Here is a 23,449-nt window from a genome sequence, read left to right as displayed (position 1 = left end):
ACTCTGGAAGCAGTGCTGAGGAAACTTCCACAGTTGATTCCAGTAATCAGCCTCAAATTTTGTTTGCCCCAAGCCAGAGAAACAATATTGTATATAGCACATGACACTAATCATCATCTTTATTTGACAAGAACTCTTTAAGTTACAAAGCGCCTCACATAACAGCATGTTACAAACCAGCAATAATAAAAGCAGATAGAAAGACTTATTGGTAAATAGGGATATTAGAAAGAAGTTAAATAATATACAAGAAATAAAAAGATTCCGACAAAATCAGGATAAGATCTCAATAAAATAATCTAGTAACATGACAAAGGCTCTGCCACCCCTCTTTCCTTTTCACAATATATGCCCAAATGTTCAACAACACAATTAATTCATATATTTGTACAATATATATGTATATATTCTATTTCTTAAACCTGGACTCATGAACAGACTAAAACATCTATTCATTTAGATCTCAATCCAAATACAGGATCATATAGGGCAAAAAATAAATAAAAAATCCAAAACTTGTCAAGGAGTCAGGCCAAGACAAGCATTAAAGGTAATCAATAAAATCTTAAAATTCTTTATAATACATACTGGGAGCCAGAGTACGGAGGCTGAAAGTGTAATGCGGCAGAATAAAATAGATGTGTATGGAGACAGTAAAATACAGTGGAATAGAAAACTTGCAGAGCAATTATATAGTAACAATGTTTATATCTTTCTAAAAATGTCACCCCCTTGACTGATGATTATGGAGGTACTGTTAAGCGCACCATTCTTCATACGAGAGAAGTCGGTATGTGTTGTATTTAATTCAAGAAATCAAAATCAAGAAATATTTTATTTACATTCATATTTCATTTGTGATAATAAAAGAATGGAGAAGAAAAAAATTTAATATAAGTATTATGACCTGTTTTAAGTTCAGATGTCGAACTCTTTGTTTTACCAGAGTCTGTGTCTACTGCTCTGCTTCTAGGAACCATGAAATAGGAACTACTACAAGTTTTCAGTGAGTCACTCATGAATGAAAATGAAAATGATGACAGGGGCCTTTCTGGCAATTTTTTTTAATGTTTTTTTTTTTTTTAAACATTTTTGTCTTCTGTGAGATTCAGTGAAACTGTGTCGGTCATTACTCATCTACATCATGGGACTTCTTGAATATTCCCTGAGGATGCACAGTCAAATCTGACCTTCACCGTCTCTTGAAAAAAAAAAAAAGTTTCAGATTTTAGTTGTTTTAACACTATATTGACAACACAGTGGTTTTACCACTGTGGCTGGCTTAGTTAAATAACCATGTAATGAAACTCAGACTATGACTATACAGATGAAACTGCAGATATAAGTCATCTATGTTGTTATTCACTGTTTAATTTAACAAGGACATTATTGAATATTGCTGTAACTGTGCCATAGTGGAAAAGAAAAATTAAATATATAAAATGAAAGCATGTTAAATACACATAATCTGTACTCAAAGCCACAAGGGCATAATCAAACAACATGAGAGGAAACTCTTTATTACAAAGATTAAAATAATAGGTAACTAAAAAATGAATAGGTATTATAGACTAAGGCAACCTAAACATTTAATCAGTTCTGGCTACAAACACTCATTTCCCACATGTCTGTGAAAAAAAAATTACAAGATCCATTTTCTTTGTGTATTGCCTAAGATCTTTGAAAAAAAAAGGTATTACATCTAATGCTATATTAGGCTTCTACTGAACAACTTCCTCACATTTGCGTGACCACAAGATGTCATAATAGAGAAAGAGAGTAAAAAAAAAAAACTCCAGATCTGCAGAAACCGAAAATAAGAACAAATATATAAACCGAACGTGAGCTTCACAGTATAATGAAGATATCTCGCTCAGTGTGGTGTTCACTGCTCCTCCAAGGTAAGTCTATGCATATAGATATTTTGGACATGAGTTTGATGATTTGGGTATTTGTAAGCAGTCTGGGATACTTCTCAAGTCAAAAGCTTTTACACACCTTCTCATTCACTTGAATGAGAATGTGTCAAAACGTTTGACTGGTACTGCTGTATATAGATTAATATTTTATTTTTTGAATTATTTACTGTATCACCATGTGAGCATCTTGTAAAAAGAAAAACACAGCAGGCAACTGTAATCAAGAGACAGATGCAATGAGTGCATGGTGAGTATATGGCAGTGTATATAAATAGAAAAATGTGTAGGAAACATCTTATTTTCATTTCTTGGACTTAGTGTCCAAGTCAAACTTCAAATAACGCTTGTCAAACAGCTGTGATATTTCTGGATTTGAATTTGTGTAGACCTGAGAGAGCTTTTGTTGATAAATTACTAGGAGACACCATTGGAGGACACTGTTATGCCTAATCAGCACTGCAGTTTGGATAGAGAGGTGTTTTCAGTGAATGAGAAACATGATGAGTCATCAACTAGTGTCAGACATGAGACTGTCTTACACCAGCAACATGATTCAACTAAAAGACTACAATGAAAAGCTCTTTCTCTCCACAGATTAATCTAGACAGAGCCAAGGAACCTGAATGAAAACATAAACTTAACACTTCTAATTCCGGGTCTCTTGTATTAGGCCAGCAGTGTGTAGTCTGGAGATTGGCATTCAGGATCTTGCACAAGCTTTTACGTTTGCAATGCCCCCAACAAAAGGAGTCAACAATAGAAAAAATGCTTCCTTCCACACTGAAACCATTTAGAGGAATTAAGACGCTGCTGCTACTGTACCAATTGTAATGTTACTGTATTACATAAGATGTATGGGGACTGGAAAATATAGACAAAATGTGCAACATAACCCATAACTCTGGTTCTGTCTCTCTTCCAGATGACTGTTTGGTGGTCTGCTCTCATCCTCCTTTGCTGTATACTTAACTGTGTGGAGACTTCTGCTCCATCTCCAGTCCAGAAGGAATACAGCAACTCCTTTCTCCTCACATCTCACACCCGAAACCGTGTCAAGACGCTGCTGAGGGAATACGTGAGTGCTGAGAAATGCTTGCTGCCCTCCTCACTGGCCACCTCATACCTTTGTACACATCAAGCATGAGCTTTTCATGAATATAACTCATTAATTATTACTGTGTTTACTTTAACAGAAAAAGCATCAGTTGGAAAATGTGGATTTTGAGGACAAAGGCCGGCAGTTAAAGGACCTGCCGTTACTTTCTACAGATTTCTACAGCTGGCTACAGCTGACGGTTAGTGTCTGTTTGGGTGTTTCAAAAGAAATTCTACAGGAAGTCACTGTCTGGTGGTAATCATGCAAAACATTTCTTCAAAGTTTTCTGAGAATTTCTTCCATTATTGTCATCTTTTCATGTCCTAATAGAGGGAAAAAAAAAAACCAAAACCTGATGACTGTCAATGCCTGCTCTTGCAGAATGTAAAACTTGTGAAAATTTGAGAGGAATTCCCCTTTTAGAATTTAAAACATCGAAGGGGGGTTGTGCAACATTTTTATTATGTAATCATGTGGTTGTCTCTTGTTGTGTGCTAAGGACTGGGAACGACTACACACTGCTCTCTGGGATATGCAATCCTTCTGGAACGTGTTGGAGTTGAAGAGAAAGCAGCTGGAGAAGGAAAAGGAAGAGCGGATGCCAGCGAGCACGTCTATACCTCGGAGCATCAAGCACGTTCAGCTGGACCTGAGGGACCTGATGAACAAAGTCAGCAGTCAGGTATCACTCCTCCACAGTTGTCTTACTGAAATCCACCCACGCTGTGTCCACTCTTAGCCCACATACATTTTCGAGGAAGTGACACCAAGACTGATCAACTTTGTTTTGCTTTCCTCTCCAGATGAGTAAAATGAAGAGGTCTTGGGTGAAGCCAACCTCCCTCACCGTACGGACTCATCTGAACCCAGAAGCCAACTCCAAAACAGTATGGGACAGCCGAGTAGAGGGTTATATCATTCTGAGGGATCTAGACCTTTACCTCACCAAACTGGCAAGAGATTTCCTCCTGCTGGCTTCAAGAACACGCATCTGACTTGATACTGAAAAGGAACAATAGTTGTAATAACCACTTTAATCAGTCCTTTAGTTTTGTCAACATTTACAAAGGGCTGTCATTTTAGTGAATTTGCCTTTTTTTTTTTATACATGATTTTTTACTGTATATTTAACGGGTTTCTTGGGTATTTCCCAGAGTTTCTGTCTTACCTCTAACTGTAAGTTTGCACAAACTCCTAGAAAAAACTGAGCACTTTCCAACATCCTGTTTCTAACCTGAGCCCTCAATCTACTGGACTTTCCACAGATATATTTACTATTTATTGACATATTTATTAATATGCTATTTATTTTAAGTGGTTTGTTTTATTTCTTTTACAATACAGAGATACAGTGTTTTACATATGACATTTTATATTTGATAATGTGAAAATATATTTGTATATGAATGAAAATAAAGAGACGAAGCATTCAGAGCTGTGATGACTTCATGTTATGATTTTCTAATCTTAAAAAAAATATCGCTTATCAGTATTTATTGCAACATTGAAGACATTTTTGTAATAATTATGATGTCTATGAATCAATAAGGGATCTTGAGGACGTTGTGTATGCTTGTGGTATCATCCTGTTTGCTGCAAACTAACAAATAATAACTTCTGAGTGGCAATCCTCCATTTAGCTAAAAGGATTACCGTTTGCCTGGTTCTCCCCAATGAAGCCTGCACCCTGTTTCTTCAAGTGGTGTTGATCTGTGGGGCAGTCTGCGGAGCAAAATCAGATTGAACACAGTCATCTGGCTGAAATGTTTTTACTTTTAAAACACCCCTTATTCCCTGCAGGCTCCCCACATGACATCAGAGCAGCTGCTGACTCACCACTAGCAGATGTCCTCTTTTGCCTTTGGCCACCTTCAGCTCTGAGCCCCTGACGAAATCAATGATTCCTTCCTTGCCGCGAGCCACAGCAAATCTGATACTGCATGCCATACAGGAGGTAATAAAGAACATGCTGTTAGACTGGCAATGGCTACGTCTACTGCCTCAGAATAGCAGTCCGATGGGGTCTCACCTGCCCGGGCTGATGTTGACGTAGTTGGTCTTGCTGGCCATCATGGCAAGTTTTGTCACCAGCTCAATCACATGGTGGCAGTGGAGCACCACATCGCCCTGTGAGGGAGACACAGCTGGATTTAGAGTGACCATGGGGATGCAAACTTGTGAAGAGTTGTGACTGCTGTGTTCTACAATTGTACCTTCTGCTTATTGTCCTCACTGGGCATGTGCAGAACAAACATCCCATCACTGAGGGAGCTCACAGAGATACCTGTTTAAAGAACACAATCACAAGTAACGTTGGGTCACAATGAATTAATCAGTAACATTTGTCCGTAGAAACAATGTTAAAGTGAATACTGGTTCAATATCTGTCGCACTGTAACAACTGTCAATCAAAAACACTTCCTTCAAATAGTCTTCTACTCAGTTAAAAGCATCTTTCTTTGAGAAACAGCTCTTTTTCAGCCAAAGGATGACAAGAGTATTAGACAATAAATATAATTTGGTTGCCATGGATATTTCTGCTGAGGTGCACAGAGAAGGTACAATAATTGAATGCTGAAGGTCACTAAAGAAATAAACTTAATTTTAGGGAAGGAAATGGAAAAGACAGATTACAGCTATAATAAATCTTCCTTAGCAGTAAAAACACACAATGATAAAATGATACATTGCTCTCAGGGCTGGTTTTCACCTCTCAGAGCTGGGTAGTCAATTCTCTGCTTGATCTTGGTCCTGTCCACCAGTACGGCAAAGGTGTTAGTGAGGAGCAGCTGGCGAGGGCGAGGCTTGAAACCCCTCCTGTCGTATTTCGTGACTGAAACGCCGTACTGAGAAGCACAAGCAGACAAATTACCGTGAGGGAGAAGTTACGAACCACTTTGATCATGAATCTCGTGTTAAAAAAGTTTCATCTCACCTGCACTTTGTCATTGCCGAGCGTCTGGACCACTTTGAGATTGATTTGCTCACGTTCTAAATAAAGCAATGGGAGAGTGAATGTTGCGTGTTTTTTTTTGGTGCATCTGTGTTGTAAATGTACAGAGGTAAACTATGTGATTGTGTGTACAGTGTATGGACAAATACCGAGCCTGGAGTCCAAAAACAACCTGCCAACACTCTGAGGGTAGCTGTCTTTCTGATCCTTGAAGATCTCACTGGCTACAACCTTCTGTGTCATCTAGAGGAGAGACAAAAAAAATCAAGCAACATGAAAAATCAGCAGCTTAATTAAAAAAAAGAAAAAAAAAGAAAGTGAGATCATGTGTTCTGTAGTTAGTATACCTGCTTCTTCCACTCAGGCTGCACCCTCCTGCAATACTTCATTACCATGTTCCGCATGTGCAGCCTCTGCAGGTGCTCGGAGGCCTGTAGGGCATCAAAGAATTGACTATGTAGATTTGAATTTATAACTCTACAGATTCAGTTCTTTGTACTCTGTGCGTGATGACATGTTAGTCAGCTGAGCGACCATCTGTTTGTACCTCAACGAGGGAGGGAGGAGGTGTCGGCCAGTTTTTGTCCAAAACACTCTTGGGCAGGTTTTTGCATAGCTTCTTGAGGAAGGACTGGCGTACGTGATCCAGGAAATACTCATTCTCAGGGCAGTATTCCTCATGACGGTAGATGAAGCCTTTTATGAACCTGATAAGTAAAAATTAAAAAAAGACAGATAGAAGGAAATAGTTTTACTATACATAAAAAAATGCAGTCACAAATATACATACAGTAAAAAACAGTAACAAAGTATCGGTAAAGCACCTGCGTATTAAATCAGCAGCCTGTCGACGCCTCTTAGCCCTCCTGCGTGCTTTCATCCCTCGCCACCCAGACTGGATCACTATCACTACACATACACACACATGCATATATTAACAGCAAGACAACTTTTATACTCAGCCAAAGAGAACATCCCGAGGTTAGTATAGCATAGTTTACTGAAACAGAAAGACAGTTTAGGCCAAAATAAACATGTCAGGAAATAAAAATAGAGTAAAAAAAAAAGCATGGACACTCAAATGCATGGGCTGCAGTTATTAAAATGTGGACCACGTGGACTTTGATGGTTAGGGAAGTAAGAACACTGTATATCAGTATAGAATCATCTGTTGAATAACGGGCCCACAAAACTATGATGGCCAATATAATATATCTGATCCGTTCTGTAGTAGTTACGTAGTAGTTATGCTTGTATTTATTTCAGTTTTTGGGACACAGTGGGACTGTTCTGAGGGAGAAGGAGGAAGCTGCGAGGGAGTCAACAGTGGGAGGTGCACCGACCTGCATGTCTGATGCGTTGGTATTTGGCTCTCTCCCTGTAGCCCCTCCATGATGTCTGCAAGGTCAAAGCTGGAACACAACAAAGAAAAGAGAGCGAAGGTGGATACATGCTTTTCCATTGAGGTTTTTCCACAGTTCCTGCTGTGGATATATGATTTATATTTACAGCATGAGATATAATTCACTGATTAGACATGTTGTGAATTATCAGGCTGTGTTGTGTATTTATTATATATTCAAAGTGACTGTGTTTAAAACATGTTCAATGTGTTAGAGAGTGACATTCACAGTGAGGATATGGTTTGATGTTGCTGGTACGCTTATTCTCCACCTCACGACATATAGCAATCCATTACAACGACATCACAAACTATAACTTCGGAAAGAGTATCGTCATCAGCTGTCTTACACTCTAAACGCAAATTACAATTCACACAGATATTACATATCAAACATTCCATCTTCCATTTTCATTTTCAATTGTCAGCTTTATTTATAATCCTTACCACTGTTGCTCACCTATATCTGGCTTTTTTGCTTCAAGTGCATCTTCTGTGGTGAAGAGAGTTTTTGGGAAACGGATGAAGATTTTTGACCTGTAGAAAGTGGACCGAAAAATGGGATTGGCACAAAGGTAATATGCCTTTTGAGGAACACAAACTGCATTGTTTTTATGCACACATCCAGTCTGGGAGGCCCCTTAATCTTCTCTGTAACTTTCTCAGTACTGGGGGAACAGTACAGTTGGGGAACCACCATTATTAAACTCTCCACTCTTACCTGCCCAGTTTGTACTCTTCTGCTTTGTAGCCCAGGTGGTTGACCAGTGTGGACACACCATCTACGAGTCTGCCGTGCCAGTTGGGCCACGTCTCAGGACACAGTGGCTTATACCTACATACATAATTATAATGATAGAAGGATGAACATAAAGTAAACAGAAGGAACAATTACTGAGGCAGTGAATCATTCAGAGAGAAGGTCACCTCTGTAGGAAGGCTTCGAAGCGACGCCTGTAGGCAAAGCCAGCTCTCCTGACCCTCAAGTTTTCCATCAGGCCCAGGTACTTCACCTGGTGTCTCACCAGAACTTCATCAAACCGACCTGCAGGGAGAGATCTTATTCTCTGGTGACTATGATACACTTAAGGCAAACATTTAGTTTACACACTGCAAGTTGTAAAATAGTGACTGAGGCCTTTATTTACCTCAAATGAAAAGACAACCTGGTTTTATTTATTTTTTACTGTATGTATCATTAGAGACCTGCCTTTATTTCTAATCTTCCTTATTTTATGTCCTTCTTTTATCATTTAGCTATAAACCTTTTTGTCTGATTGAATCCCATGTGTTAATTTGCTGTTGATGAAATGTCCTGAATCTCTTTCATATTAAAATGTTTCAGATGGCGTAATCTCTTCCCTTCCCTGGAAGCCATTTTTTCTGAAACAGCTGCATGAATCTTTGTGTTTTATTGACAGTGGAATTAGAGAGTGAGGAGAATATTTCTGTTAAAGGGGAGAAAATTGGACACCCAATTGCCAGTATGTCGTGACAACTGATGGAAATAATGCTGTGAAAAATACATTTTGCGATTATTTTTTATTCCTTTTTCCCTTATTTGTACATACTATTAATTGGGACCTGAGTATTTATTATTGTTATTTTAAAAACTAACTCTTATTTGAGAATATCAGTAATGTAATATACAACAAACTCTTATTACAACACATACTGTAGTATAGAGCATACCTGGCTGCTTGGCATCATTAGGCTTGATACAGCGCACATAGGATGGCTCCTTAGACATGAGGATCTCCATAAGTTTCATCAGGCTGTTTTTAAACTGTGTGGCAGCCTAAAGGACAGATAAAAAAAAACCCCATGAAACTGTGGGAAATTATCTCTGTATGTGTGTGTGTGTTGGTTTGTGAAACAGAGAGAGAGAGAGGGAGAGAGTAATAAGGTAGTCATAAGTGTCTTATTATTACTGTTTATAATTGGTTGACAAGGGGGAAAAAGGAGGGGGAGGGAAAAAGAGAATAGCGAGAATAATTTTACCATCTCTGGGCGTTTCTGGTCTATCACTTCCTCTCTGTGGAAGCAATGACTTAGTATCTGGTTGTCTGACTGGCACATGACCTGAACAGAGACCAAACCACACAACCACATGTCAACACAGCAGGCCCCCCTCTTCCTCTTCACTCGAGCGATGACACACAGATTTGTAAAGGTTGTGGTTGTCTATTTTCATAATGCTCACCTCTTTCAGGTTTCTGTTGAGCAAATCATTGTTCTTGTCTAGGAAACCTGAATAATACAAGCATAAACAGTACAGTATGTCATTAGTGGGTAGTGGGGCATGCTCTGTAATCAATGTCACCACTTGCGAGGCAATGAATGCATGAATAAAAATAGTCAACTGGTTAACCTAGTGATAAATTACAGCTTACCATTGACATTGTAGTTGACTTCACCAGCGTAATGCAGCAGCCTGAACTCCTCTCTACTCATTACCCTGCGAGTTTTTCCATTTGCCAACTTGTGACTGAAAGACATAAATGCACATGGAAATGTAGAAACAGACACTACGTAGTCCTGCTGATATAAGAGGCTGCAGTTAGAAGAGTCTTTGTACGGTATGTCAAAATAATATCTGATATAACATGTTGCTTACGTGATGAAATGGGGATGGCTGCCCAGTGAGTCCTCCAATTTCTCTAAAAAGGAGACATCACATGTCTCTCCAGGTCTCAGACACTCCTCATCCTAAAAGACAGTCACACTGTTTAACTTTATCTACAATGACAGAGGGAAATATAACACTATATGCAGAGACACACACTTAAACTAGTTTTCGTGCACACCAGAATGGAGATGATGCCTCTGTGCTTCTCCTCTATCAGGTCACAAATGATCTTGTTGTCAAAGTACTGCACCGTCTCCCACTGAAATTAGACGGAACAGTGTTGTGTTGGCGTGGAAATATCAATATCAGTATCAAACTTGGGTGTTTTGACTACTCAACCAACGATGGACTCACCGCAATTCCCTCTGTCTCATACTCCTCCTGCTCAGATCTGAGGGTGAGCTCGATGAACAGCTGTTGGAGCTTCTCGTTGCAGTAGTTGATGCAAAACTGCTCAAAACTGTAGGCAGAAGTGCAAAAGAAATGAGGCCGAATGCATACTGGAGTTATAATAGAGACAATAGAGGTTACTACTGACGAAGAATTTGGTTTACAGCCTGTGCAGATTTAGGTACAATAGAAAAAGGGAAATTAATATAACTCATACCTATTGTTCTGCAGGACCTCGAAGCCATAGATATCTAGAAGCCCTATAACTGAGGAGCCTTTACTGCTGTGGTAGATTTCATCCTACATAACATATAAAGCAAACATTGTAAATCAGATGGTAGTACAACACAACTACATAATGGAATTTTAGCTACTGTCCTTGATTTGTTATCAGAACGGCACCTTCAGAGCAAGTGATTGGTTGATCTTCTCCACCAACCAAGTGAAGGTCCGACCATACACAGCCTTGGCTAAGGCATCGCGGGCAGACACTGCCTGCTCGAAATTTAGCGGGCTGATCATCTGTAAGGCACATAGTATGACACGGATAATAAAATCACACAATACACAACAGACAAGTGAAAATATACAAAACAAGGACAAAAAGATTGTCACCTCCTCTCCTTTGGCGGTGAGTTTCTTGTGAGTGAGAGCCTCCCTGAGGGCTGAGCCATCGACACCCAGCAGCTGCAAAACAACACATCTGTTCTAAGCACTGCCTTTTTCAACTGTTTGTGCATATTTGAACATCCAGTAATACCAGTGGGACTTTTCTGACCTTTGCAAGATTTGTTATCTGAGTCTCAGTGGTGATATAAGTTTCTCCTTCCTCCCCTTCCCCAAACTGAGTGTTTCCCAGATGGAGAACACTTCCGATGATATTCAGCAATTTCTGAGGTCCAACACAAGAAAAACAGTTAACAACAATCTCAAAGACGAACTATTTGTTTTTTAATCAAATGAACATCTGTGCAGTCAATACAAGACATTGTATTCTTTGGAGTTATCCTGAATGCTTTTGTGATGATAAGAAATGTTATGTGATTTTTGGCAAGTGTAAAAAGAGACAGTGGACATATTCATGGCTGAAAATAATATTCCTAGCATAATGCAAATTGTCAAAACATTGCCCGTCTTAGATCCATTCCAATGACTCCACAGTTTAAATGTTTCCACTTTAATGTGGTAACTGTGGTTAAGCAGAAAATATGAGTGAAAAACGAAACAGCTGTCTTGTCCACTGCATTCAGGCGACTATCATTCAACAGTGTGTGATTGTACTAACCTGCACTTCTTCTTCAGTGAAGCCAATAACAGACAGAGCATTCATCACAACTTTCCAATTATTCTTGTCACTGATGGAGCTGACTCTGGGGCAGTTTCCCTGAAAAAGACAATTTAATATTAGGCTACACCCCAACTGGCAATATAATTGCACAGATTTTCGTTTGAAAACAAGTGATTCATCAGTGCAATCACACTTCTGAGCCACACACACCTTGACCAGATACTGGTAGTTCTGAGGGTTTCTTTCAAGGTCCAGCATGATAAGCAGGTCGTCATCCCCTCCATCCAGAAGCTGATAGAAGATGTGGAAGTTCCTCTCGCCATGGTTCTGGTGCACTACACGAGATTTCTCCAGCAAATAGTTCAGGATGTGACCGCCTACTGGTGCCCCCTATGGAAAAGGATGGGAGCAGATAATTAAAAGCAGGTTTAGTACTTCATAGATTTAAATATTTGAGCTGCTGTCCATGATATAACCAAACTAAATGCAATGTTATTAAAGACATTATTTCTATAAAAAATGGCAAAACCAAGGAGGGAGTGTTCACCCTGAAGTCAAACTGGACATCCATGTATTTTCCAAACCGGCTGGAGTTGTCATTCCTTAGTGTCTTGGCATTGCCAAATGCCTGCACAAAGCAGGATAGACAGGAAATTAGAGGGAGGAAGTGAAATTAAGACCAACAATAGAATAATAAAATCAAACAATCAAGAGAGAATGCTGAGTATTTATAAAACACAAATGTACAAAGGTTAGTCAGATTTTCCAGATCAATCAGATATGCTGAGAAAGATAATTCAGTCTGAATTTGCTGTGTTTTTTATTGTCATACTGGCTGTTCAGTTTGAAATGCCAAAGGTTAAATACCTCCAGAACAGGGTTGGATTGGAGTAGGCGGTCTCCAAGGGCAGCCATGTGATCATTGGTGGGGCAGGTGATGGCGTAGTAGAGGAGGATCTTCTTGGAGGCTTCTGTTTTACCCGCTCCGCTCTCGCCGGATATGAGAATACACTGATCTTTCCTCTCAGTCCGCATGGCCCGGTAAGTGTTGTCTGACAAGGCGTAACTAAGGGAAAACGCAAGAGCAGCGTCAGCTACAGATCAATATAATATGAAATCACTATGGTGGAATACAGTGCAAACAGCAGCGCAGTGCACAAACATATAAATGATGATCAAATATTTAGTTTTATGATCAATTTATGTGGGCAAAATTAATATTCAAACAGAAATTTCATAATTACAGCAAGAGTTTCATGGTTCTCAGTGCACTGTGTGATTGTTTGGATGGCAACTGGCAGCGGAGGAGTTTGGTAAAAAACATGCCTGAGGACAAAGAGGAACTCACATGTGAGGCGATATTTCATAGAAGCTGACCCCTCTGTAGCGTTCCATCTGCGGCTTGGAGTAAATCTCCAGGTCTTTGTAAGGGTTCACTGACACCAGCACTGAGCCAATATATGTCTGAGCCAAGATATGAGCAGAACAGACAACACGTTCAAACATGTCTCACCACACCAACTGAAATGTTTTGGAACATACTGTATGAAGACAGGTAGCTTTATTACATAGATGAGGTTTTCTCTAAAGCGTCGCCGCAGATTCTCTATGAAGGCTGCCTCACTGTTGTAGTTTTCCAGCAAGACAAAGTCCTGCACCCCGACCCTGTCCCGGGCAGTCAGGGCACTCTCCATCACCAGACGCACTCTTCCTTCAACATCCACCTCCTACAGGAAGATAGAGAAGGAGAAGCATCACAAAGAGAGTTACACCATTCAGCAGTACTGCAAACAGTAGAAGAGTCAGTTATTCTGGTTCACTATTGGTGGACATCCTGCCTTCCAACAGCCTGTATGGAGTGATTCAAAAAAATGAGACTGAATGAATAAATCTGACTTACTCTCTGGATCCATGAGTTGACTTGTATTTTAAAAAGAAAGGGAAAACCGATTCCTGCTCTTGCTGATAGCCTTCCAATAGATGTAATCACACTGTTCACAAGCAGGGGGCACAAAAGACCACTTCCCATTTCATCTGATGCTACATGTATCCACTTATAAAAGAATTAACATCTGGTGCTCAACATTACAATAATTGCCACATAATATATTACAAAATAGAACTGATTTATGAAAAGAGACAAATGGCAAATGACTCAAGACTTACTGACCACATCACAAAACAACACTCTATAAAAACACAAAATAACAGCTCCAGGGAGCCTCACCATGATTCAATAGTGAAGACATTTAAAGAATCCAAATGATAAACAGAAAGGGTGGACTCTTCTATTATGAGACAGAGAGATAGTGTATTATGATGTATGTACCGTACACACAGCTGTATATCACCAGACAGGGTTAAAACCAATGCAACTAAGGAAAGTGTGTGTACATGTCAACCGTACTGTGATGGTAAACATCATAGTGCAGACAGGAAATAATTACCAGTCTGCTGAGTGAAATCCTCAGATATGACCTAAAGTAAGATATTACACACCTGCAACCACATGCACAGTCATGCATAGAACTGTACAAAGAGATAAAAATGTCAGTAGTCAATACTTACTGATGATAAATATCAAGACACATAAAGCAGTGCGAAATCAGTGCACTACAGCCTAGCTCAACCAGCTGCAGTCTCTTCAGTTTCAAAGATACATTTATGAGGGAAGCCCTGCTGTTTTTCTTTTACATCTATAATTGAAAAAAGCAAGCAGAAAGTGGAACAAAGGGGCTAGACTTCCACAGAACTTCTGTTTTTCTTGAATGCAAGAGCCTCTCCAGGGTCTCATTTGGCTGGTTAATACCGGTAAAAGGTCATTATCTCTGACCACTAGATGCAGGAAAATCCTTAAAAAAACAAAGAGGACAACAGTGGAAGATAGCCAAGAGGCGAGAGCAAAGGAAAGTCACCGGACACTTCCGCTGCAGCCACCCCTCTCTGCTTCACCTTGGAGTATTGTTCTCCCATTCCTGCAGGTGGGCTTTCTACAGATAGTAATTACAGTTCACAGTCAGATTTTCCAAAGGATACAACTGAGGAATGTCAGGGTCAGGTTTGGGGCAGGCATTCAGTAGATGCCACTAAAGGTTTCTATGCCATGTGTCAACAGCTGTGCATGTTTTTATTTCAAACACTGAGAATATTTGGGTTTTTTTTGACTGCCAAACATAAAGTTTGCACTTCTGTTAATAACTGAGATAAGAGGTGAAATAATCGGCAGTGCAGACCAAGGATTATTGTTACACTGCTTGAGGTGTAGGGGATTCAACGAAGATGCACTTGTTGACAATTTCAACATTTCCTATAATTCTTTGACAGTTACTATGAAATGTGGTTCATGGAATTCAGGGGACTTTTTTCCACTTAATTTAGTAACTTGAATTGCGGAAGAATATTCATGCTTTAGTATGATGTAAATCAGTACATGTGGTTACAGCCTGTCACATATGTCACGTAGCTCACTGTAGGCTTGCATGTCATAATGAAAGTTAGAACACGGCTCCGTGCATTCAGCATTTACATTGAATTTTCACATAGAAGGGAAGTGCCATAAGTTCAGCGCTGTGAACTTAGACTTATTTGGTCTGAATCTTTCATTCCATTTCAGAGACATACCTTTTTAAGTGAATCTCTGATGTTTTTCAGATGTACAGTAGCTGCTGTACTGACAGTGTCTGTGCAGTGTCCACCTCTCGGATGTCTTAACATCAAAATCTGTGCAATTATCTGTCTATGCTCACTATTTTTTGCTACTTGAGAGAGACAGCAGTAGCAGTGCACCCATACACATCAGACTTTCCATGCAAAAAAACAGTTTCTTCATGTTACTCAAAACACAGCAAACATTGTTGTCAGTCTCTGAGCAGTCATGAGTTACACCTCTTTACTTTCATCCCAGGAACTGTATCACCATAACATGCAGAAAATATTGACTTTAAATGGTGGAGCCTCATCCGAAACTTCTTTGCTTTCAAAACATGGAAACACTTTTGCTGCTGTGGTTGCATAATCTAAGAGGAAGTTAAAGGATGAAGTGACACTGTGGGGAGGTATCTTTACGGTTACAGGACTGGGATGGATATTTAACCAGAAAACAAGGCCTAATCTTTGCAGCTTTGTTGTCAGTGAACTGACCTGAGACTTGCTTGTTACAGCAATGAGAGTCTGATCTGACTGACAGGCTCCTGGCAGGGCTTGATGTGATATTTGATTCTGAGTATCAGGGAGTTGTAGTGTAATCTGCAGGTTTGTACTATAGGTGTTGCAGCAGTGACAACCAGTGAAGAGGCTAACCTCACAGTGGGACTTGGCTCTAGGCCCCATGACTAAGCTCTGCTGTGCCGATTACATTCGGATTGTCTTCCTTATAAGGCATGACCCACCACTCAGTCCCAGGGCGAGCTGCTCTGGTACCACAGCTGGCTCTCTACCACTGATGTGCCAGTAATGGTTATGATGGAAACCTACCAAGTTTATCCTCTTTGGACTGCTTGAGTTGAAGCTTATACAAAAATCCAAAATACACTATGACTCATAGGCATGCAGAGCAAAAAAAATTGACTCTCAAGTGACTCATTGTTCTGTTTTGGAGTCTCCATGAGTGACTGTTGGATCGGAGTTTGTGCTTTACTATAGGAGCAGATTGTGCAGACATAATCACACACACACACACACACACACACACATTATACCCAGTCAGTGTGCAGCACCAAATGTAAAAACACAACAAGGAGCATCATGGTAGTCAGGCTCTTACCCTGCCTTGGTACCTCATCCTGTCCTGTTGTTCCTAGAAGAAGGCTGAGCTGGTGGTTCCCCCTCGGGCTGCTGCTCCTCCTCCTGTGTCAAACCGACTCCTCAACCTTAACTTCTCATCCACATTTGCCCATGGGCGACAGAATGAGGTGACTTATCTTCTTCTCCCCCCCCGTCAGTCAATCTCTCACTTTCTCTCAGCCTTAGTCGCTCCTCTCCTCGTCTTTCCTCCTCCTCGTCTGGCTCCCCCTGTGAGGACACAATCGCTCACACTCAGGCCAAAACACCAACAGCTCCTCTTGTTTATACCTTCAATTCATCTTCCCTTTGACAGGTCAAGTAAATGTCCGCCTCTCCCTGGATCCCTCTCCTTCCCTCTAAACTATAGGCTCCTGCATGAAACAAGGGCAGGAACTCCGCTCATACGTCACACAACTGGACAAAAAAAAAAAAAAAAAAAGTCTAGGGAAAGTATGCTGTTGAATGGTGCCAAGCAGAGAGAAGCAGAGAGCTGAAAGGGTTTGGAAAACTTTGCTAAGAGCCCCAAACTACAAACATGTAATCACTATGCAACTACAACAGGGAAAAAAACAAATCACATGAGATCTGGGTACATTCTTTCTTTCATTCCCTCCTTGTTTAGTTTACTCCCACCCTTTTCTCCCACAAGTTGAGACTAATTCGCATGGGAGTTATGGAAGCGTTTCACCCGCAAGACCGCCTGCCTCCTCATGGCTGTCCTCCACTGTTGATGAAATAACTTACGCCATCATCAAAATATCAGTCATATTCTCCAGCTCCTTGGTTTTCCTGGCAACAATATCATGCAACTAATTTTAACATATCAATAATTTAACATAAAATGTTCTGTCTGCATTGACCACCATATTCTTCTCCTCTTTCCCCTCCAATTCTTGACATGTTTGGGGTGGGTGGGGGGGTGGGGTGTTGCTGTGAATGCCTCTTCATGAGAACAGCGCCCTCCTCTGGTTTCCCTCTCCTCCTCCTCATCTTTCCTCTCATCCCATTTTCCCTCACTCCACGCCTCACTCTCTTTCCCTTGCCAGCATCATCAAATATCCAACACTGAGGAATCTGAATAATGCTACCCAGATGGAAAAAGTCTCTTGCTCTTTTTCACAATCTCTTGCTGTCCCAGTAGTGCATAAAACAAGAAGAAAATAATCTCCATGCTGCTACATCCCTACCACTATTACATATAAGTATTATACACAAATAGGGAAGAACTTAAACTGTCTTAAAGGATCTTGTACCAGTTAGCGTCTCTGTTGCCCTGCCTCATTTACTATACATGGAAAGCAGCCCTGCCAGGCCCACCCTATGTTCTCTCGCTTGAACTTTTTTCCAGTCAACAGTTTTCTCACAACTTTTCTTTCTGAAAATGTAGTCTCTATGTTCCTTCAGTTGCTAATTGTATGTACGTGCTCTTTTCACACCAGCATCACCTCAAATGATCAGTCATTGCAGGTCAATTTAGCGCAAAAATCAAAAGAAACTCAAACAATGACTAGATACTTGATCATTTGGTTGCCTCATAAAAGTTGACTGCAGCAGTTTGGTAGGTATTGTTGTAGTCTCCTATCAAAGCCAAACAGTGTTGTGAGGAAATATTCTGGACAAGAGGTTATGTGGCCTGTACATTATACTTCAGGATACAACGTAATCTTTTGAAGTGAACGCTGAAAAATTAATAAATCTAGAACAATTCTGCCTATTGTTGGGACCAATGTTTCTTTTTAGATGGGTGCAGTATGTTAAGTAAACCAATATGAGTGTATTACAGTTTATGTTCACAGAAGCACTGTGAGTCTATGCCTGGCCACCAGGTGCTAAACTGTGCTCAGCCCATGGTTTCCCTCATCTGGGCGTCATATGGGCCTTGCCCTTAGTCTAGACTCTCACTTGGGACAAATTTGGCAAGGAAGACCCCCCTGAGGCTATTACCTTCAACAACACAGCTCCTACGGTCACTGGACAAAAAGATTATTGGAAGCGACCAACATTTATTTAGAGTACAATAAACATTAAGCCACTCTTCAAAAATTCACCATTTGACAGGTTTATGCCTTTCTTAAGTCCAATTTACTATTTTAGAGTCATTAGAAATGTCAACTTGAAATTTTCTGAGGTCAAAACCATGGAAAAGGATTCTCAGACAGCAGACCTAAGGGCACCCAAGACATGGCATACGTATGTGACCACATGCATGTGGAAAACATGAGGGTACTCCCCTGACACATCTGGTTTCTCTAATCTGTACACATTAAAAACATCTGGTGCAAGTTTATTGCATGCTAAATTAAACTTAAGTCAGTCGGAAAGAAGCTACAGTTTAACTGTAGAGTCCATCTTCAGCACCTGAGCTCATGTTGTATCATCCTGAGTTGTTTTTAAATTAGTGTTCCTATCTTTGTTTAGCAGTTCCTGTAAGAAGGATTTCCTTCCTAGCTGTTTCCTGATGTTCAAGATCTTCCATCATGACCGTTCGTTTGAGCTCGGTTCTAATCTGAACTACTCCTTTTTAAACTTTACGTGTATGTGTACTCGTATGTATGTGTATGTGTAAAATGCAGAAAATCCAATATGTTATGAGCGATGAACTGGAGTCTAAAACTTGCCAAGAGTTTAACAACTATTAAAATATGTATGGTAGGACTGAGTTGATTCATTTAAACCAACTTGTTCTCAGGAGTACACCCACTTACTGCCCCAACTGTCACTACACCCACTTCTGTCAAACTCAAAACCAAAACACTGTAAGATGTAAGAAAAAAAAAATATATATAAATGTGTAATGATATCTCAAAAGAAAGTCTCTTCTCTCCTCGAATGATTCCTACTTTGCAGATACGGCCCTCTCTGCCTGACTTCAATTTCATATAATTACATTAAAAACTAATTCTGAACATCTGACATCTTATGGAAGAAATCCAGAAATCCTAGCATAACCTTCTTGTCATAAACTGTCTGCCTGTGTGTACTGAGTCTAAGATATAATGGTTTTCCTTCATTTTGCACCTAAGTTGCTAAGGTTTTCCGATTCAGTGTAACAATGAATCATAGAGGAATGATGACTTATTTGGGTGGGGTGGAAAAAGGGTTGTTTCTCTACTCTCTCTCTTTTCTCCACCTCTGTCTCTCTCTCTCTCTGTCACACACACAGACAATGTATGTGACAGTATTTATGAGACTATCTCTTCCTGTCCCTTTAACCTATGCTGCAGTATTTATGCTTTAATGTAAAGCTATCATTAAGTTGATATGGGATATATTTGAATGTTACCTAAACTAGCCTCCCTGACTGTTTATTATGTTCATGGTAGAGATGCCTTTTCCCACCTATTGTCCATCTGTGCTGAGCTCCCTCAGCACCCATCTGCTGTCCCTTTCACCCCGTTCTCACCTTTATCACCTCTCATCCCCCATATCCCTGTTACACCACAAAGACTACTTTATAAATTGATCAAGGCGTAAAACAAAACCCCATCAATCAACGAGCTGTGGACACACATTTGTATATGTTACAGGATGTTAGAAACAAAAAAACACAAAAGGAAAAAAAGATATCTATTAAGGATCTAGTGATTGAAAGTCTTTTTTCTGTTGATGAGGAAAAAGCAAAGTCAACATCAGGATGAGGAAAATGTTTTAGGTCAGTAATGTAACTTCCTTTGCATGATCACTGGGACAAAACAAGCATGAGCTTATCACTACATCAGCCCCGCTTGATGTTCTGAATTATAGGAAGACTTAGGGCTCTGCCTAGTGGTGGTAATATTAATTGCACTGAATTGGCTCCTATGCTGCTATTTTTGTGAAAGTGATGGGTTGCCATAAAATTTGGGTCCCACAAGATGAATCCTTTTGAATGACTTTTCATCTAGGGCCACAAACTGGTGAAAACTTACACTGTCTAACAGTCCAGTTCATAACAAGATGATTCTAAAACTAATAACAGAACTCAAGTGAGCCTCAGCTGTAATTTGAGATTAATGCCAACACAGCATGCTAAACATTACATACTGAATTGCAGCATGTACAGTATGGTATGGAACAGAGATGTCTCTCTATTTGCCATCAACCCAAACACTTTAGGTTCAAAACCTAAGGGACACCTGTGTGGCCACAGACTTTAAGTCTTGTATTATTAATTTCCACAACTAAGTACTACTAAGTGCTATACTACTATACTTAAGTACCATTTAAGATAGTGGTACTTGAGTAGTATTCCATTTTATGGTACTCAGTACCTCTACTCCACTACATTTATTTGACATAACATATCACTTCATAATATATAACGCATATTTTATGGACTAAACTTTCCAAACGTATGTAGAATTAGCTCCACTTTTACCTGCAGCAGCAGTTAAATTCTGCTTACTTGTTAAGGCATCGGTAATAATAATAGAGACAGATGAACACTATGTATGTATGTATGAATACTAATACAACTGTAGAAAAGGAGTCATTGTGTATGAGTACTTTTACTTTTAAGTATATGTTTTTACTTTTACTCAAGCAAAGCTTTGAATGCAGGGTTTTATTTGTAATATATTAGTTTTACACATTTAAGTAACGGATATTTCTTTGACCACTTTAATTTAACTCGACTACAGGACAAGCATAACAAGACAATTGTATGTATCTTGCACATCACTACACACATACATTTACATGCCTATCTGTAATATACAATAAACACATTCATACAAATGTACCTACCTGGTCTCACTTACTAATCAAAGGGCATGAGCATCCTCACTGAAGTTTCTCACTGTGAGCACTTTCTCCCATATCCTGCTATCCAGTAACAGTCTGGTGTTGGCCACTATTTCGATTACATGTACAGCTGAAGGTGAGGCTCCCAGACTTTACCATCCATTACCAGGATGACTTTTTCCCTGCAGCCTAGACTAAATGCTCTCCCACTCAGAACGGCTAAATCCAAACGGATAAAATTACAACAACACAGCAGAGGTACTTTCTGGACAAAAGCTTCAAGTCTTAACCGCATTGAGCTTTCACTGCAAAGGTGATACAAAATTTCAGATAGTTTTTAGCCTATAAATCCGCTAGGAGGCGGCAACGCTAAAGGTAATGTGTCTGCCAAAAGTAATCAGATATGATGCTGATAACTGGTGCCAGATTCTGTAGAGGGAAGAGCTGAAGGTTTCTTTACAAACCTACTGTATGTCAGACGTAAAGTTCAGTCTAGGCCTATGAGTATTTGAGACAATTGGGACATAATTTACAAGGTTGCCACAGTTACACATCGCTGTCTAGATATAATTTCTATTGAAATTATATCGATATATTTTCTGTGGACCTTTGGGAAACTGCTATGCATGCTGCAGTTTGATTTCCTTTTAACTGGGGCCTTCTGTCTGTTAACTCTTTAACGTTAGTTCTTTATCAGCCTGTGATATATAATTAACCTTAATCTACAGGCCCTATCCACTGTAGCTACGTCGTCTTGTGATTATTTAAAATTAAATATATGCTATTGCACAAGCCTGAGATTAAAATGTAGCCAGCTATTTATTTTTTGTTATCTAACGTTTCTAGTTTGTTATGATGTGAAGCTTAGTTTAACTGTCCAAAGACCTTATAATTACCGGTTTGTCTCTTGTGTCTCAACGGCCAACTGATGTAACGGTTCTGTCAACAACTTTCATGACTTGCAGTAACGTAAACTATTTTTTTTTCAACAATTTAGTCAAGTTATAGTAGTAACCATAAATTCCATTACTTATGTAAAAGGAAACTTCGGTATTTTTCAACCTGGACACTATTTTCCCATCATTTGGTGTCTAAATGACTAACGGGGACAACAAGAGCGCCTCAGCTGGCAGCGGCGAAACGGGCTGCAATCCGACGGGGCAATTACGCCCCGTCAAAATAAAAGTGCTTGTTTTGCCACTGACAGGCTCAGATTGTTATTTTAAGTGTCTGAACATATTATGAAAAGGATAATACAGAGAAAATAAATTTTTTTCTTTACCTTTCGCGCGATCCGGCCTGTTTGTTATTGTATCTAACAAAGTCTAGTTGAAAAGAAGCCTCGCCTTGGAGTCTCGCGAGAGTTGAGTTATTGCAGGAAGCCAACGGTGCAAACGTGAGTGAGTCATGGATGTATTATAAGAGCTCTTATAATACATCCATGGTGAGAGTTGGAGAGAGGAGTGCCTGGAGGAGTTCATTGTCTTGGAGGACAGAGAGCATAGCTTATTTTTTAAAATCTAAAATATTTCCAGTCACGGCTTAATATTTAGCTGATTTCGACAATTCTCGTTCTCGCGAGACTTCAGCGTGAGCGAGACTCGGTTAGACACAATAATAAACAGACTGGATTAAGCGAAAGGTAAATAAAAACGTTTAATTTCTCCGTATGGTCCTTTCCATAATGTTGTTAGACACTTAGAATAACAATCTGAGCCGATCAGTGGCAAAACAAGCACTTTTAGTGGACATACAATGACGGGGCGCAGTTGCCCTAAAGGATTACATTACAGCCCCTTTTGCTGCTGCCGGTGTTATACCATATTTGGTGACCCATCAGATTCCGTGACCTGCAGTGTTGGAAGCACTTAAATCCTTACTTAAGTAAAAGTATCCTATCAATACCATAATGTAAAAATACTTCATTACAAATCCTGCATTTCAAATCATACTTAAGTAAAAGTATAGAAGTATTACCAGCTAAATTTACTTAAAGTACTGAAGCAAAAGTGCCAATTTTGCAGTAAATCAGGCTGTGACTGATATATTAAAATGCTGCTTATGCATTCCCTCATCAGTATTAATGATGTACTTTGTTAAATTTATTTAGTATATCAGCACGACACTTTGGAACCTGAGAACTTCTTCCAACACTTCAGGTCACGAAATCTGATGGGTCACCAAATACGGTGTAACACCGTTACAGTGCTCTCCCTCAACACTGGACCAATTTCAAAAATTGTTGTCCCCATTAGTCACTTAGACACA

General features: G+C 39.7%; 2 protein-coding genes across 6 annotated transcripts; one reads left to right on the top strand and one right to left on the bottom strand.

Moving 5' to 3' along the window:
* The first annotated feature begins 79 nt into the window (after positions 1-79).
* Positions 80-4,015, top strand: LOC122995785. Its single transcript, XM_044371156.1, has 4 exons — positions 80-2,994; positions 3,113-3,270; positions 3,499-3,697; positions 3,819-4,015. The coding sequence occupies exons 1-4, from the start codon at positions 2,842-2,844 to the stop codon at positions 4,008-4,010; spliced, it is 702 nt and encodes a 233-aa protein (XP_044227091.1). The 5' UTR covers positions 80-2,841; the 3' UTR covers positions 4,011-4,015.
* On the bottom strand, positions 3,588-22,537 carry LOC122995253 (unconventional myosin-Ic-like). Of its 5 annotated transcripts, XM_044370324.1 has the most exons (34): positions 22,464-22,537; positions 21,185-21,290; positions 16,440-16,687; positions 13,246-13,404; positions 13,026-13,141; positions 12,545-12,743; positions 12,225-12,305; positions 11,888-12,067; positions 11,675-11,773; positions 11,168-11,281; positions 11,005-11,076; positions 10,792-10,911; positions 10,607-10,689; positions 10,354-10,459; positions 10,178-10,258; positions 9,988-10,079; positions 9,764-9,858; positions 9,574-9,620; positions 9,372-9,452; positions 9,063-9,168; positions 8,298-8,415; positions 8,092-8,205; positions 7,831-7,907; positions 7,312-7,380; positions 6,793-6,877; positions 6,516-6,675; positions 6,316-6,399; positions 6,118-6,211; positions 5,951-6,006; positions 5,726-5,861; positions 5,229-5,299; positions 5,045-5,142; positions 4,852-4,951; positions 4,019-4,737 (listed from the first exon to the last, which is right to left on the bottom strand). In XM_044370324.1, exons 3-34 carry the CDS (start codon positions 16,455-16,457, stop codon positions 4,711-4,713), a joined length of 3,138 nt encoding a protein of 1,045 aa, XP_044226259.1. In that variant the 5' UTR covers positions 16,458-16,687; positions 21,185-21,290; positions 22,464-22,537; the 3' UTR covers positions 4,019-4,710. The 5 variants fall into 5 exon arrangements, with proteins under 5 accessions (XP_044226261.1, XP_044226262.1, XP_044226259.1 ...); XM_044370326.1 differs by lacking the exons at positions 21,185-21,290; positions 22,464-22,537 and adding an exon at positions 3,588-3,673 and having other exon boundaries at positions 4,669-4,737; positions 16,440-16,973; XM_044370327.1 differs by lacking the exons at positions 21,185-21,290; positions 22,464-22,537 and adding an exon at positions 3,978-4,017 and having other exon boundaries at positions 4,669-4,737; positions 16,440-16,973.
* Between the last annotated feature and the right edge of the window lie 912 nt (positions 22,538-23,449).

This window comes from Thunnus albacares, chromosome 13 (assembly GCF_914725855.1).
Source record: "Thunnus albacares chromosome 13, fThuAlb1.1, whole genome shotgun sequence".
Classification (NCBI taxonomy): domain Eukaryota; kingdom Metazoa; phylum Chordata; class Actinopteri; order Scombriformes; family Scombridae; genus Thunnus; species Thunnus albacares.
The sequence above is the reverse complement of the archived record's forward strand: the minus strand, read 5'-3'. Positions and strand labels throughout refer to the sequence as shown.

Bases quoted from the DNA above. Each gene is read 5' to 3' on its own strand.
- LOC122995785 (XM_044371156.1), top strand. From the start codon at position 2,842: ATGACTGTTTGGTGGTCTGCTCTCATCCTCCTTTGCTGTATACTTAAC. The intron at 2,995-3,112 runs GTGAGTGCTGAG...TTACTTTAACAG, and splicing joins AGACGCTGCTGAGGGAATAC to AAAAAGCATCAGTTGGAAAA. The intron at 3,271-3,498 runs GTAATCATGCAA...ATGTGGTTGTCT, and splicing joins CAGGAAGTCACTGTCTGGTG to CTTGTTGTGTGCTAAGGACT.
- LOC122995253 (XM_044370324.1), bottom strand. The intron at 9,859-9,987 runs GTAAGCAACATG...TATGTCTTTCAG, and splicing joins AGCCATCCCCATTTCATCAC to TCACAAGTTGGCAAATGGAA. The intron at 9,621-9,763 runs GTAAGCTGTAAT...TGTATTATTCAG, and splicing joins AGTCAACTACAATGTCAATG to GTTTCCTAGACAAGAACAAT.